Source organism: Cavia porcellus, unplaced genomic scaffold (assembly GCF_034190915.1).
Source record: "Cavia porcellus strain 051 isolate PalLab524CR breed Dunkin Hartley unplaced genomic scaffold, mCavPor4.1 scaffold_28, whole genome shotgun sequence".
Lineage (NCBI taxonomy): Eukaryota > Metazoa > Chordata > Mammalia > Rodentia > Caviidae > Cavia > Cavia porcellus.
Window position 1 is genome coordinate 45,765,861 of NW_026947511.1, and position 15,371 is coordinate 45,781,231.

Here is a 15,371-nt window from a genome sequence, read left to right on the forward strand (position 1 = left end):
TCTTATACTGCAGGGGCTAGAAGTCTGCAAACTGCATTCTCCAGACCCCCTGCTGGTCAGGCTTTCAATGAGAGATGAAGCCACGGCAGGAATGCAGATGGCACTCATGGCAGGGGTAGCTGGATGGGCTCCAGGGGCTCCCCTCCAAGTGGCAAGGCTCCAGAGGCAGCAACAGCAGCGGCTGTGGAGCCCTGGCAGCCCCAGTCAGTGGTGTGCGAGGACTCAGGTCAGCAGGTGGCTTCGGGCTGCTGGGTGTCTGCAGTGGAGGTGGCCCCCCATGACCCATTTTCCAGCAAGCCCTGCAGGTGCAGCTGGCTTCCTTCAGTTACTGCTCTCTGGAGGACCTCAATTTCCCCTTTTGATCGTTTAGTCCTCTCCATTCTTTTGTAACAATTCTGGGGAGGGATCCCCCATTTGGACATACTTAGCAGTGAGTCGCCTTCTTGATGAGGTAAGCACTGTCGGAGTTGAGCCACATATGCATGTGTTAGGGCTTGGTCCCCAGCTTGTGCTGCTGGGACATGGTGGGAATTTAAGGTGGGGCCTCGTAGGTGGGCTTTAGGTCATGGGGAATGGACCCACCAAGGGAATCATGGGACACTCCCCCTTTTTTTTTGAGATGGGGGCTTAAGTTGCCCAGGCTGGGCTTAAACTTGTGGTCCTTCTGCCTCAACCTCTCAGAGTGCTGGGATTACAGGTGTGCAACACCATGGGCAGCCCTTATGTTGTGTGTGTTTTGGGGGGGTTTTGAGACAGAGTCTCACTAAGTCACTAGGTTGTCCAGGTTGGGAGCAAACTTGCACTCTTCCTGCCTCAGCTTCCTGAGTGCTGGGACTACATAAGGGTGACCTTGTCTGGTTTTCTTCCTTTACTCTTTGCTTCTCAGTGAGTAGTTTTGTTCTACTGCATGCAGTCGCCACTGACTCGCAGTCATGGGACCCAAGCCATGAGGCCAAATCACCATGAACTGAGACCTCTAGCACTCTTGCTGAAGCAAGCCTCTTATTCCCCCAATACTGGGACAGGAATGGGGAGCCGGTGATCTGGCCTCACGCCACGGCCAAACCTGCTGGCAGAGGACAGCCGGGGGCTGGCCTGGGTTTGCAGCTCCCAAGCAGTGCCCAAGGCCTAGGGCTACCCCCCGCCAGACCTTCCATGGCCCTCAGACCTGCCTCTTGTTTTTTTCTTTTTCTCTGTTTGGTACCAGGGATTGAACTCACGACTTTGCACTTGCTAGCCAGGCTCTTATGCCACTGAGCTAAATTTACACATACACACACCGTGCTTGTTTCTGGATGGTGCCGTGATACCCCTGGGCCTCCTCACCACGCACACATCTCCTCCCTCTTCATGTCCTGTGCTGGACAAGATGGCACTTTCTCCTCCACACCTGTGACAAATGAAGGTCCAGCAGCCACCACAGCTGCCTGCACCCCAGGGCTCCCTTTGCCTCTCTGGGGTAGAGGAGGAGGAATCCTTCAGCCCAGAAAAGCACATAAACATACAGCAGAGTTGGCCTCGTCAGCTCTTAAATACTTAATTCCCATTTATTTAAAGTTCTGTCAGTCTGTGTACACTATTTATATTAAAAACACAGGAAATTGGGCTCCTAGCAAAAATATACATTTCAGTATTGGAGATTGCAGAGACACTGAGGTCCCAGGCCCTCAGCAAGATGGGGCGGCCAGGGGCGGGGGCGGGAGCGGGCCCTGCCCTCCTTCACAGCTTTGGCGCAGAGGGCAGCGCCCCAGCACGAAGTCAGGCCGGTGCAGGAGTGGAGAGGCAAGGGTCTCCTAACAGAGGGGCCTTGGGACACAGGTGGCCACTAGGCAGGCAGGGCCTGTGCTGTCTCCAGGGTGATTCCTCCCACAGCTGGGGCCTAAGGCAGGGCCCTCGAGGCCCAGGTCCAAAGCCTGGCTCAGCTTGCTTTGAGGCCCTAGCCGGTCCTTCACCCCCACAGGCCCCACAGGCCCTCTTGCGGATCCCGCACCCCAGGCTGGGCCCTGGTCTCTCCCAAGGTGGCTGGCCTGAGCCACAGGACCAGTCTGCACAGTCCCCAGCATCGGAGGCTGCGCAGGGGCAGTTCCCAGGGGTCAGCTCGATGTCCATCAGAACAGACAGGGCAGCGTATCCCTGGCAGCTCCCGCTGGGTAGGCACCCTGCCTGAGTGGACTCATCTGGCCCTAGGACAGAGGCTGCCTGGCATGCATCTCTCAGGGAGTGGGAGGGGGAGGGGGAGGCACAGAAACGCGGTAAAGTGATCGCAGTGCAATGCAGGGTGTGCAGGGCAGCAGCCCTGGAAGTGCTGCTGGGATGGCCCAGCGCCTCCTGCTGGAGAGAGGGGCAAATGTCAGGCCAGACGCCGGTGCTGGCAGAGGGGTGGCTGCTGCTGGGTGAGGAGTGGGTGTGGCTGGAGGCCTGCCCCAGGAGTCAGTTAAATGTCCTGTTCTTTCAACCTCTCTCCCCCTCTCTTATTCTCAGTGGGCGACAAGGGCCCTTCCCGGAGGGAACCCTGGTTCTGTACAACTTAGGGGTGCGGCCAGTGCAGGGGCCACCAATTACATTGTTCTAGAAGACTGGAGCAGAGGACGAAAGGTCTTGGGGCAGGGGTGCTAGGAAGGGCTCTTGAGTCTGGGGCCAGCCTTGGGCTCTAGGCAGGAGGCAGTGTGGAGGACATACTGGGTCTTGGCCAGGCACCCTGCCCACTGTCCCTGCAGCAGGGATCCAGTGACCACAGGCAGCTGCTGCTGTGAGTCTAGGCCCAGCCTTCCCCACCCAGAGAAAGTAGTGTTTCTTTGGATGGCTCCAGGATTCCAACTGGAGATAGGAGGAGCCTGAAGGCAGGGGGCAGGGCCTGGAGATGGGCGGGGCTGGCGACAGGGGTGTGGTCTAAAGTGGGCGGGGCACCTCTCAGAGAGAAGGGTGGGAAAGGAGGGCCCTGATACAGGCTGCTGGTGAGAGAACACAGACTGGGGACAGGAAAGAGGTGGGAGAGCAAGAAGGGAGACGGGGCAGAAGGAAGAGGGAGCTGGCAAGACGAAGTGAGAGGCACAAAGAGAAGCCAGGGGAGCAAAGCAGGGGACAGAGGGAAAGGGGGAGCCAGGGCCCTGTGTGTCCAGGCCCCTGAGGCCTGCAGAGGCCTGGGCTCTGGCTCAGTACATGTCCTTGTAGATCTCCTGCAGCAGTGGGTGCAGCAAGGTCTCGCTCTCGGTCTTCTTGAGCCACTGCATCATCCGGGCGTGCTCGGTGACCAGCTGCCGCAGGTCAGCCATCTTCTGCAGCAGCTTGGGGAAGAGGTACTGGGTGTCGGGGTGGTTGACCTGCAGGTGGAACTCAAGGGCACGCAGGATGGTGTCCTGGATGGCTTCCACCTGAGGCACGTTCATGAGGCCCGGCCGGTCTATGGAGACAGGGACACATGGGGTCTCAAAAGGGTGCGGGAGCTCCTCTGCCCCGCCCGGGGCTGCCTGACTTGGCACAGACCCAAGCCCTGTCCTGTCAGGGACAGTGCCACTGAGCTCTAATCTCAGCCCCGCACTTTGTGTTCTGCCAATACTGCTTTTCCTGATCAGGGGGCGTAGCAGGCACCACGGTTGAGAGACTCTATGCCCGGGTTCAAATCTGGCCTCTCCCAAAGACTACCTGGTAGGCCCTGGGCCTCTCTGGGGTCCAGTCTCATTTGTAAAATGGGAATAAGGAAAAAGAACCTTCAGCCTGAGGCTGCTGTGAGGACCAAATGAAAAGAACCAGAACAGTATATGGCGAGAGGTAAGCTCTGTGCCCCTGCTGGTTGGCACGCTTGTTACTAGGCTGGAGTCTGAAACATGCAGGTGACACACTGGTTTGTCCATACTCTAAATAACCCCCTGAGTACAATGGTTACTTTTTTCTCTCTCTTCTTTCTCCACCACTATCTGTACAATGAGACAGACCAGCCCCTGCATGTGTGGCAGTGCTAGGGTCACAGACGTGTCCCCACACTGTCTGAGCTCAGGCCTGGTGTCCTGGGGTATGGTCCGACCCTTGAGATGCCTGTGCTTCACCTGCCCCACCCTCGCTCACCTCCACACAGAATGATGGCCGCGATGAACAGAGCCAGGTCACTGTCGTCGAGTTCCAGCGCATTGAACTTGATAGCGAACTCAAACTTGGGCTCCAGGATGTCGCTGAAGGGCTTGCGGAGGCTGCGCAGGAACTCGTGGGTGACAAAGCCACTGCCATTGGCCACCAGCAACCCGTCTTTATTGACAATGGAGGCCAGCATGGCAAAGATAGCCTCGTGCACACCGTACTTGAGCAGAGTCACCTGGTCGTTGAGGAAGAGGCTGCTAAAGTTGGGGATGTTCTTGGCGAACTCGGTGAGCTCACGCACGGTCTCCACCGTGGTGCACTGGCAGCGGTAGAAGACATGCACGCTGATCTCCTTGTAGGGCGGCAGGCCGTTCACCAGCTGCTTCCACACCAGACCCTTCTCCGCCTGCCACAGCGTCTCGATGTTGTGGATCACGAAGGGCTGGAAACCAGGCCCCATCAGAAGCCGAGCCTCGGGGGTCCCCACCCGTGCTCCCACAACCCTGCCTGCACAACAGAGTCGGGGCTGCGGGGGACAGCAACACTCACCGCTGTGTGGCTGGACTTGCCGGTGAGGATGCTGCGGGCCTTCTTTTTGGTCATGTTGAAGTTTTTCAGGTAGGCATTGTAGATGTGCTTGGAGAAGGCTTTCAGGTCGGCCAGCTGCGGGTTGTGCTGATGCCCCTTGTTGGCTGTCAGCCCCGCCACCAGCTTCCGCTTCTCAGCCTCCGGCATCCGACCAAAGCGGATGGCTGCACAGAGGGCAGGGGACAGTGACTGAGAAGCCGGGCAGGGCCAGTGCCTCTAACCGCCCACCCGTCTTCAGGCCACAGGTCAAGGATGGAGACCTGGAGTTGTCCCCTCAGAGGCTCCAGAGTAACCAGGACAGCACTGTGGCGTCCCCTCCAGACTTCAGCCAGCCCCTCGAGGGTGAGGTTCTCTCCCCCTCACCAAGCCCTCTATTACCAAGTGACCAGGCCACACTAGCCGGGAGGGGGCACAGCATGGCACCTCACATGCAGGACAGCTTTGGATGGGCTGTTTTACCTTATTCTCTTGGCAGGAAATGTGAGCTGACAGCTTAAACCTTACTAGGTCATTGCCACAATTAGATGAAAATATTTTCTAGAGCCCCAGCTACTCAAGAGGCTGAGGTGGGAGAATTGTAGGAGCCCACGAGTTTGAGGCCAGCCTGGGCAACAATCTCAAAAAAAAAAAAGACAGGCTCATGAGTCTGACTTTTGTTACAGAAAAAGTGGGGAAGGGATCGGGCAGCCTGAGACTCCTAGGAAGACCCTAGTGGTAGGGAGGCCAGAGCAAGCATAGACTGACTGGGAAAAGTCAATCCCGAGAGCCCAGGAAAAGCCAAATGGGGGCTTGGGTCTCACCACCTGCTGCCATGCAAACCACTGACACATCACAGGCAAGGGCCCCTGCGGCTGACTGACATGGAGACACTTAGCCACGAGGCTCCCCACTAGGGTCTGACCTAGAGGTACAGACAGGGGGGCCGGGCAGCCTGCATGCATCCTGCCCCGGGCTCTAGAAAAGGCCCGGAGTGTGGGCAGGGAAGGCACAGCCTTCTGGGAGTACAAGGCTCCTTATAGCTGACATATGTGGTCATTTACTGGCCCCTGCCCACCTGCAAACACTGAGAAGAGGATCATAGCCTTGGCAGTGGCTTTCGTGCTGTGTGAGGTCCCCTGAGACAGGCTGAGTCCCAGGAACTGTGTCCCCTGCCCTTCGCACAGGTCTGTTCTCAGTTCCCTCTGGCCACAGCAGGTGGCCCCAGGTGTAGAGATGGGTGACCGCCCAGATGTGGCACCCACGGTGGGCGCTGGGCACTCTGGGGAAGTGGCAGGTCTTAGCACCGAGACCCGGGGTCCAGGCGGGCCAGGTCGGCAGCCAATGCTCTCTCTGTGCCGGGCGCTGGCCCACTCACCGTTGTGCGACATGCCCAGGGCCAGGCATTTCTGGAAGCGGCAGTACTGGCACTTGTTTCGGTTCTTCTTCTGGATCTTGCAGTTCCGATCACACTTCTCATACTCCAGCTTCATGCGGATGGTCCGGCGGAAGAAGCCCTGCGGGACCCAGAGCGGTGAGGAGAGGCCGCCAGGACGGGTGGGCGGAGGAGCCCACTCCGCCTGCCGGGCTGTGCCAGGGGCCAGGATGTACCAGTGTAAAACTGGTGAAATGTGGAAGTAACAGGGGAAAATATTTTGGAAGGGAAAGGAAGAAAGCAAATGCTAAGCCTTTTTTATTTTTATTTTTTTTAATGGCACTGGGGCATGGGCACTTTACTATTGAGCTACATCCCTAACCCTTTTTGAGGAAAGGTCTCACTAACTTACCTAGGTTGGGCTCAAACTTATGACCCTCCTGATTCAGCCTCCCTCAGAGCTGGGATTACAGGAATGTACCATCACACCCAGCTCATAGATTGTTTTGTTAAACCACCATTTACGAAATACAGAGCCAGATACATTTATGAATACATCAAGTTGGTCACAATACAATTTTTTTTTTGTCTTTTTTCCTTTTTATCGGTACCAGGGATAGAACTCACGACTGCCTGCTTACAAGGCAGGTGCTTATGCCGCTGAGCTAAATCCCCAGCCCGGTCACAATACAATTTTACGTTACCAAACTAACAAGTTTTAAGACTTCTTTGGGCATGGAAAGTAAATGTGGTACATAATTTTAATTATTTCAAGAGTTTAGGGTGCAGTGGTGCACACCTGTAATTCTGGCATTTGAGAGGCTAAGGTAGGAGGATGGTAAATTCAAGACCTCCCAAAGCAGCTTATTGAGACCCTGTCTCAAATTATAGACAGACAGGTAGGCAGACAGGCAGGTAGGGCTGGGAATGTAGCTCAGTAACGGAGTGCCCTTGGATTCCATCTCTAGCACCACATTAAAAAAAAGGTAGATGGAAGATTTGTAAAATTCTGATGGGATGTAGTTAGGAGAAAAACACAGAAACATCACTGGAAAAAGAAATGTAATGTTCTGGTTTTTTTTTTTTTTTTTGTAGTAAGGTCTGAACTCGTGACCTTGAGCTCCAGAGCAGGTGCTTACACTGCTGAGCTAAATCCCAGCCCTTGTTTTCTCCTCCCACCCCACAAAGAGCCTTCAAAGGCTTCCCTCCTTTCCGGCCTGCCTTCTGAACTCTAGTCCCCAGGGGGCGCTGGCCACCTGCAGCTGTCCAGTGAGCAGCTGGGTCAGGTGGCAGTGCCCAGCAGGACAGGCCAGCAAGGAAAGCTGTCTTCTTCCCCAGGGCCCAGGGCCCGGGCTGGGCTGAGCCCAAGGCGGTTTCTTTTTTATTTTTGGTACTGGAAACTGAACTCACAACCTTGCACTTGCCAGGCAGGCACTTTGTGCCGCTGAGCTAAACCCTCAGCCATGAGCCCAGGGAGACTTCACAGTGGGATATTCAGGGCCCTGCCCGTGGCAGAAGGGGCTCAGTGGTAGGTCAGCTCGCCCTGTGACCACAGCCCTGCAGGCCCGCACAGTCGTACCTTGCACCCCTCACACGCGTGGACGCCGTAGTGGAAGCCAGACGCCTTGTCCCCGCACACCCTGCACTCCATATTGAGGCTGCTGCCAGGGGCCCCGTCGCAGCCCACCTGCAGCTGGTCTAGCAGCGAGGCTGGGGAGGAGCCCTGCGGGAGGTCTGTGGACACAGGACAGAGGGCAGCGTCACACTCTGCCAGCTAGGAAGCTCTCCTTGTGGAGAACCTGAGAACCCACTCGTCACCTGTCAGGTGGGGTTAAGGACAGTGTCTCTGGGAGGAGGTACAAAGGCTCAGTGCACCCCACCCCCCCAGAGCCTGACACAGCATGCGTGGCTCTTGAGAGCCCTCCTGTGCCAGCCTCTGCTGGGGGACAGGATGTAAGCGTGGCTGGGCTTTGGTTGGGGGCAGACAGAGTAGCTCTCCCTCCCACTTTGGAGGCCACCCCCTTGGCCGCCATGGCTAGTGTTGGCCTGCTCTGAGGAAACTGCAGAAGGATGGAGCCGTTTCTCTATGGAGCCATCATCCCCCTTCTGAAGCTCCCTGTGCAGATCCACAGATGCTGCGGTGGGTCTCTCCAGAACTTCAAAATCACTCCGTGAAACTGACTTGGGTGCAGCGAGCACAGGTGTCCTGAGCTAGGGCGGTTCCCTCAGGTCTTCTACGCAGCGCACAGCTGTCTGCACCGTGGCGCTGGGAAGGAAGACAGGTGGTGGCTGCAGCTCTGGGGCAGGTGTGCTGTCCCCTGACGTGGAACGCTGTGCACCTCTCCCGAAACACAGGACTGAGATGACGGGGACCTCACTGGGCCCTGGCCTGTAGACCCCTGCTTAGTGGCACTGGATGGCCTGCCCACCTCTGCCATGCTGGCCTAATCCCTGCTCTCTCATGGGATGCCTGAGTGATTTCCTCAGGCTAAGTTCCCAACCAGCTGCTTGCCTGGCACCCTGCCTGCATTCTCTTCTCTGGAGCCTAGGAGAACCCCGTCCTGGCCACAGCAGCTAACCAAGCAGCACAGGCCCCAGCAGCAGGACCCACGGGCTGCTCCCCTCCCAGCTGACAAGGTTTAGGGGTGACGTAAGCTCTGTGATGGCCTGTCCCATCCGTACCTCAGCCCCCAGATGGGGACACCTGGCCCCTGAATTCCTCAGGCAAAGCAGGTGTGGTTGTCTCAGCAGCCTCTGTCACTAGCTGACAACAGTCCACCTGTGTTTGTTTGTGGCAGGCGCCACCCACTAGACATCAAGAGTACACAGCAGGGATCCACCGTGCAGGTGTGGATCTCAGGGCAGCTTGGGCGTCTGCGGCCCTCAAGCTGCCCGAGGTACTAGCTGGGACCTGCTGTCCTGGAGGCATCAGGACAAGGACAACAGAACTCACAGGAGCCGTGTGGGCAACAGTGAGATAAGAAGACACAAAAGCACTCTGTGGAGGCGCGCAGATGCTGATGGCACTGCTGCCTCTGACCTGGGCGCCCAGTGCGCGGTCACAGAGGGCACTCCCGTGTCCCTCAACATGTTGCCTCTGCACCTGAGAACCTGGCCCACCCAAGTCACATCCACAGAGACCAAGCCCTACAGATGAGTCACATCTTCCTCTGGTCCTCCTCCCCCTCCCCTGTGGGCCAGGTGGCCCTGTGTAGGGCAGTGCCCTGCTGAGCACCTGCTAGATGCGGGGTGGGATAGGAGCAGGCTTGTGCACAGCCAGCTGAGCGAGGAAACTGCCTCGCAAGGCGGAGGGCAGGGCAGGTGAACGGCGCCAGGTCTCAGCAGCATGGCAGGTGACCGCTCTCCTCTGTGGGGCAGAGGTGGGGACCCCGAGGCCCAAGCTCAGAGGCCACCTCTAGTGCGTCCCAGCGAGTGGCCCTGAGGCCACGGCCCAGTGTCCTGGGCTCAGGTCCCAGCTCTGGGCCGCTGAGCCCGTTTCCTCTTCTGCAAAGGAGATGAGAACACATCTGGAGGGTCCTGGTGACAAGGGAGAGTTACTGCAGGGCCGGCTCCTGGAGTGGGGACTACTGCTTATGCAAGCTGCAGCCACATGACGGCGCCCATGCTGGAGGGTCCTCCACACCCGAGGCTGGGACACCCGGGGTACCCCTGCTTGCCCCTCACCTCCTGCCTGCTGTGGCCCCTGGCTCGGAGGGCTCTGAACCCACGGTGCCCAAACCCCGCTGGCCACCTGCAGCACCCAGAGCTGGGATGTGAGGAGACCCAGACGGTGAGTATCTCACAAGGGCTTAAGTAGGGGAGACTGGGGTGTTCCTTCCCAGGCAGGGAATGACTGGGGAGCAGTCGGGGACCTTGGTGAGGACCCCCTGCCTGTTTAGAAGTGGCTGAAACAAGCAGGAGTGGGGGTGGGCGGGGCAGGCGCTGCCTGCTGTGCGGGCTTCACTGCAGGGTGCAAGACTGAAATGACGGAGGTCTGTGGATGGGTTTTCTAAAAATACAGTTTCTGTTTCTTCTTGGTTGGCTACTTGATGTAAGGGTTGTCCCCAAATCATCTCCTCCTCCCCACAGTACTGAGGGCAGAGTCTCCCTCAGCCTACGGACCATTCCTGGTCCTTTTTTTCCTTTTGGCACTAGGGATTGAACTCAGGACCTCACATTTGCCAGGCAGGTGCTTATGCTCCTGAGCTAAATCCCCAGCCCCTACTGACCACTATGAAGGTTCCCCATATTCTACGACCACCCCCTGGTTGGAGCTGGGGACAGGCAGGGCTCCTGGGCAGGGCTGGCTGGGACTCTGAGAGGGGCTCATCCACGGGGCAGCCCCTGCCTGCACTCCTGGGGCTGGGGTGGAACAGGAGCAGGGTTCCCTGCCCTGGTCACCCAAACAGCCCACATTCCTTGCTGGAGTGTGGTCCCAAGTGCTCCCTAAGGCCAGCTTGAAGGCTTGGTCCCCAGGCCACAATGCTGCTGGGAGACAGGGAGGCGTGGAACTCCTAGGAGGTGGGGCCCGGCAGGGTGAGGTCAGGTCACTGGGGCACGTGCCCTGACCTCTCCTCTTCCCCTCTGCGGTCAGTGGCTCTGAAGTGAGCAGCCCTCTCCACTGTGCACCCTCTGTGTGATGTGTCACCGCACCATCAGAAGCAATGCACAAGTGACTAGTCTGCAGCCTTCAAAAGGGTGAGCCAAACACACTTTTCCTCTTCTAAACCTGATTATCTTGAGTACTTTGTCACAGTGATGGGAAGCTGACCTACCCTATCGTGCCTCCCCTCAGCCTCCTGCTGGGCCACTTCTGACTGTCCTCTTGAGCCATTCCTTCCCAGGCCTGTACCCTGAGCTCCTCATCTCCCAGGGCCTGGCTCCCCCAGCAGGGAAAGAGGAAGAGCCCACATTTGTCAGGCCCCAAGTGCAGGCATGGTAGTGTCTTTGTCACTATGGGCTGGAAGCTAACTGCGTGTGTTTACAAAAAACAGTACCATCTGTTTTTTGCACGCCTGTGTGCCAGGCACTCTACTGAGCATATCACACCTGTTTGACTCACAGGAACCTTGAAACAACCCTTCAGGGAGTGCTCTTCACCCCCACTTTACTGGAAGGCAAACAGGTTAGGAGGTCAGGTGCAGCGCCCATGGTGGTGTCCGTCCCAGGTCTATGTGCCAACCTGGCTGAGCAGGGGTACTCCCCTACATTTTGCCATAAGGTGTTTTTAAAGATGTGCTTAGGGCCAGGGGTTTAGCTCAGTGGCTTAAGTGCCTGCTTGGCAAACGCAAAGTCATGAATTCGATTCCTGGTACCAAAAAAATAAAATAAAATAAAATAAAGATGTGCTTACCATTTAGGTCAGATTTGGGGATACCCTTCATAAAGTGAGTGGGTCTCACCCAACAGAAAAAAAGATTCCCTGTGGACAGAGGGAACCCCAACTTCACGCATTCTGTGTGTCTGAGCTGGGATACAACTTCCCTGGGCCTCCAGCCTGTCCTACAGGAGCTGGACTGCCCACCTAGGGGAGCTAATTCTGTAACCCGCTCATCTGTCTCTGTATGCAGTTCCCCCACTAGCTTTATTTTCTCTGCAGAACCCCAAGATGGTAGCAAAGTGGGGATCATAACCTAGAGCCAGGCATCTCCTGGAGCTGGGCTCCTGTGCCCAGCACCTACTCTACCTACCCACGTGTTCTCGCGAGTGGGTCGCTGCGGACAATACTGGTCATCGCCCGGTGCTTGGCCTCTGTCAACAGCAGCCTGTCGCTCCACGGTGAGCTCCCCATTTCACCATCCTCAATTATGAGCTCAGCAAACAGACGCTGTTGACCTTATTCTCCTGCCTTCAGTGTCCCACCCTGGCCAGGGGACTCTGGGATAAGCGACCTCCTGGCGGCCTCGGTTTCCTCACTACTGCGAGCTAACGGTGAGGCCTGTGCTGCCTGCCTCACGGGCTGAGGATGCTTTGCAGGTGCCAAACTCAGTACCGGTATGCGGAGGAGGTGCAGAACAGCAGGGAGTCAGGTAAAGCCTGCAAAGCTGCTGCCTATATTTTGCGGGGGGGGGGGGGAGGTGTTGGACTTGGGATTGAATTTAGGGCCTTTACATGGAGCTCCAGCTCCAGCCCTTTTTTTAAAAAAAAAATTGAGACAAGGTTTTGCTGAGTTGCCCAGGATGGGCTCAAACTTGCAATTCTCCTGCCTCAGCCTCCCAGCATGCTGGGATTACAGGTGTGCACCACACCTGGCTTGTTCTGGGTTCTTCATGGGTCCCTGCATGGACTCTGGAGCCAACGTCACAGACGCCCGGGGGCAGAGCAGGCAGCCAGCAGATGCTGAGACTTGCATCAGGTCCGATACACCATTTCTTCTCACCTTGCTAGGCCTTTACCGGTGCGGCAGCTGAGATGGTGGTGGTGATGAGTGGCGAGGGCCAGGTCTCATGGTGGGGACCGGCTTCCTGGCCGGCCTGTGTGATCTCAAAGCCCTCGTGCCCTTGACAAGGGAAGAGGCCCTGTAATCTCCAGGACGTGTCTCCTGCCAGCTCCCTTTTACAAATGTTCATGATTTATTACCCTTTGAAGAAAAGCAGCACGAGTGCCTTTTCAGTGAGGCAGGCAGTGTGGCCTGCTGAGAGAGGCGAGTGGCATCTCAGGACAGGCCCTCCTCTGGGGACCCCATGCCCGGTGGGCCCCACTGCCCTGTCTGCCATCTCCCAGCACCTTCTGAGATACCCAGGGATTCTGACGTAAGAGCCTCTCACCGTGTCCGGAACTAAGCCCCTGCGTGTGTCCAGACCTGCCCTGTCCCTTTTAATGACCAAGGTGCATCGCTGGTGGCGGTAGCCTCCTAACCAATTACCCGCAGCAGCAGGTGGGCTGCAGTAAACACACCGCGGGGACATTTCTGTACTTACACAGCATGCTTTCCTGGAGGGCACCGTCTGGCCATCCTCCAGGGCTGCAGGCCAGTCCTCACCACTGGCCAATGTGGACCAGTCTCCTCCAGTGCGGCAGCTAAGCAACGCCTCACCTTAAGATGCCTTCTCTGACCACGGGTGGGACTGAAAACGTTTTGCGTTTTCCAACTGCTTGTCTGACTAGGATCTGATTTTCCGCTAGGTGGCTTGTGTCGTAGAATCTATGGGACTCTGTAGGAACTGTGGCTCTCACGGCCGGTGACAATGTGAAAGAGCTCTCTCTTGCTTCCATTACCGAGCAGGAAGTCTTCCGACCTCCACTTCCTCCTGTGTGTTCAGAGGAGCCCACGCATCATACATGGACACAGACAGCACCACGGAGGTGGCCCGGCAGAGCCTGCTGCAGATGTTTCCTCGAGGCCTAAAACCCACCCATGAGGCTGCCGAGATGCCGTTGCCACACCCGCCTCGCTGACTTGGCTCCTGGCCACTGGATGAACACCATCTGGGTAAGTAGCAGGGTCCCCACGAGGAGTGTGTAGGAAACCAAGGACAGGACACGTCCATCTGCCCAGGCCGTCAGCTGGACCAGGGCAGGCAGTGAGGTCACACACCCTGTGCCCTTCCCTTCCTCCTTGCCCTTCCTCAGCACTGTCCCGATATCCCTGGCTCATCCTGGTGAGTCCCAGGGTCTCCCCTGCCTTCCAGCCCCAGCTCAGAATAGCACACGCTAGCACGCCGTGAATTCTCACTTCTGGGCAGCCTTCTCTCTTCTGAGGAAGACGGGTCCCCAGTCACCCAGTGTGCATCACTCGGGACCGGGGTGGGGGGTGCTGGCTATGGCCCCACACCACCCCATGCCACTTCTGGAGCCTAAGTGGGTCCAGAAGGACGGCTTCCTCCCCCAGCCCGTGCTGTGCTTTGCAGGTTCAAGGCCGTGAGGCTCAAGGGCAGAGCCTCTCTCCGGCTGGGTCCAGCAGGAGCCTGCGCTCTACCCCCACAGCTCGCCCCACCTCACTCTGCACCAGCTCGAGCATCTGCTCACTGCTGCCCTTGTCGGGCGGACTGTTCAGCTGCAAAGAGCAGCAAGATGGGGGGGCTCCTGCAGGCCTCGAAGGAGGGGCGTGGGCATCAACTGGGTGTGCAGACCCTACCCCAGAAGGAGAGAGGCTGGTGAAAAGAGGGACGGGCATGAGCGGCAGGGCAATGGGGATGTGGGGCCTCTGGGGGTCCCTGAAGGTGGACACAACTGACGGTGAAGACGCCATGACGGGCCAGGCCAGAGGGGCGGCCATGCTGCGCTGCCGGGGGTTAAGCGGATGAGAACCTACCAGGGCAGCTGACAGTCAGGCTGCCGGGAACATGATTACGGGCAGCCCTACTCGCTGCTTGGCACTCAGGTCTAATCACTGTGCGGGGCAACTCTGCCAACTGCAATCAGCACCAGACCAACAGCCGAGCATTCCCACTGCTCACAACAATCGCAGGTACAGTGGAGCCCTGCATTGTCACTGCTGGCTGGTCTGGGATGCCGGGTAGCAGCTGAGCTAGGGTAATGACAATGACAATGACAATGATGTGCATTACCCACGCCTCTCACTTGGTTCTTACAAACCAGGTCCACATCACCTACCATCCCCGCCTGCTTTCCAGCAAGAAGGCGGAGGGAGAGTTGGCACCAGGGCCTGCAGCTCTGGTGGGCGGCAGGGCAGCAGAGAGCCCAGGCTGCCAGGCTCGGGTTCTGTTCTGCACCCTCCTCACCTGTGTAACTGCTGGAGGGAAGCGCGTGCTCTGGTCCCCCATTGAGCTCTGGGGCTCCTTCGGCCTCTGCCACTTCCTCTTTCTCCTCTTCCCGGACCTCAGGGGTCTCCTCCTGTGGCTGCTCCATGGCTGATCTCCCCTCGGTGCCACACCTGCAGGCCTGGTCATAGCTCTGGCATCATCTGGGTCTGCGCGCAGATGGACCTCTACAGGGCAGTTCCTGTCAGCCTGAGCAGAGGGGAGACAGGAGACTTCAGGGGAGGCAAGGACAAAGCATGCAGCAGGAGTAGAGCAGGCTTGAGGGCCACCGTCATGGAAGCAGCTCTCTCCGTTCCTTCCCCAGTCCCTGAGGTGCCGTCCCATGGTCCCGTGGTCCCTGCTCCTGCATCAGAGTCAGCTGTCGCACTTCCCTGTCCTCTTGCCTCCCACAGGAGGTTGGTGGGGTTGACAGGAGTGGTCATCATCCAGACCGGGTGACCCCCTCTGCTGTGTCCTGCTCTTTTCTTTAAGTCTCTGGAGCTTTGCCAGAACAACTTGGGGGTTCCCCAACCCTCCAGCCTCCCTGGGGATTCCATATGAGTCCCTCATCCCATCCCCCACGATGACCCCAGACTCAGGCCATAAATTCCTGTTCTTTAGCTGCTGCTCTTGAAGGGCGGGTCCCATCCTTTCTCTGA

General features: G+C 57.7%; 1 protein-coding gene across 2 annotated transcripts in view; it reads right to left on the reverse strand.

Moving 5' to 3' along the window:
* Positions 1 to 1,521: 1,521 nt before the first annotated feature.
* Ppard (peroxisome proliferator activated receptor delta) overlaps positions 1,522 to 15,371 on the reverse strand; it is a 67,158-nt gene continuing 53,308 nt past the window's right edge. For both annotated transcript variants that reach the window (XM_003473900.5, XM_013156813.3), the window contains 6 exons: positions 14,695 to 14,922; positions 7,590 to 7,744; positions 6,014 to 6,152; positions 4,621 to 4,823; positions 4,063 to 4,513; positions 1,522 to 3,400 (listed from right to left, as the gene is read on the reverse strand). In XM_003473900.5, the coding sequence (XP_003473948.1) occupies positions 3,153 to 3,400; positions 4,063 to 4,513; positions 4,621 to 4,823; positions 6,014 to 6,152; positions 7,590 to 7,744; positions 14,695 to 14,821 (1,323 nt within the window). In that variant the 5' untranslated portion in view covers positions 14,822 to 14,922 and the 3' untranslated portion in view covers positions 1,522 to 3,152. The remainder of the gene's footprint in view (positions 3,401 to 4,062; positions 4,514 to 4,620; positions 4,824 to 6,013; positions 6,153 to 7,589; positions 7,745 to 14,694; positions 14,923 to 15,371) is intronic.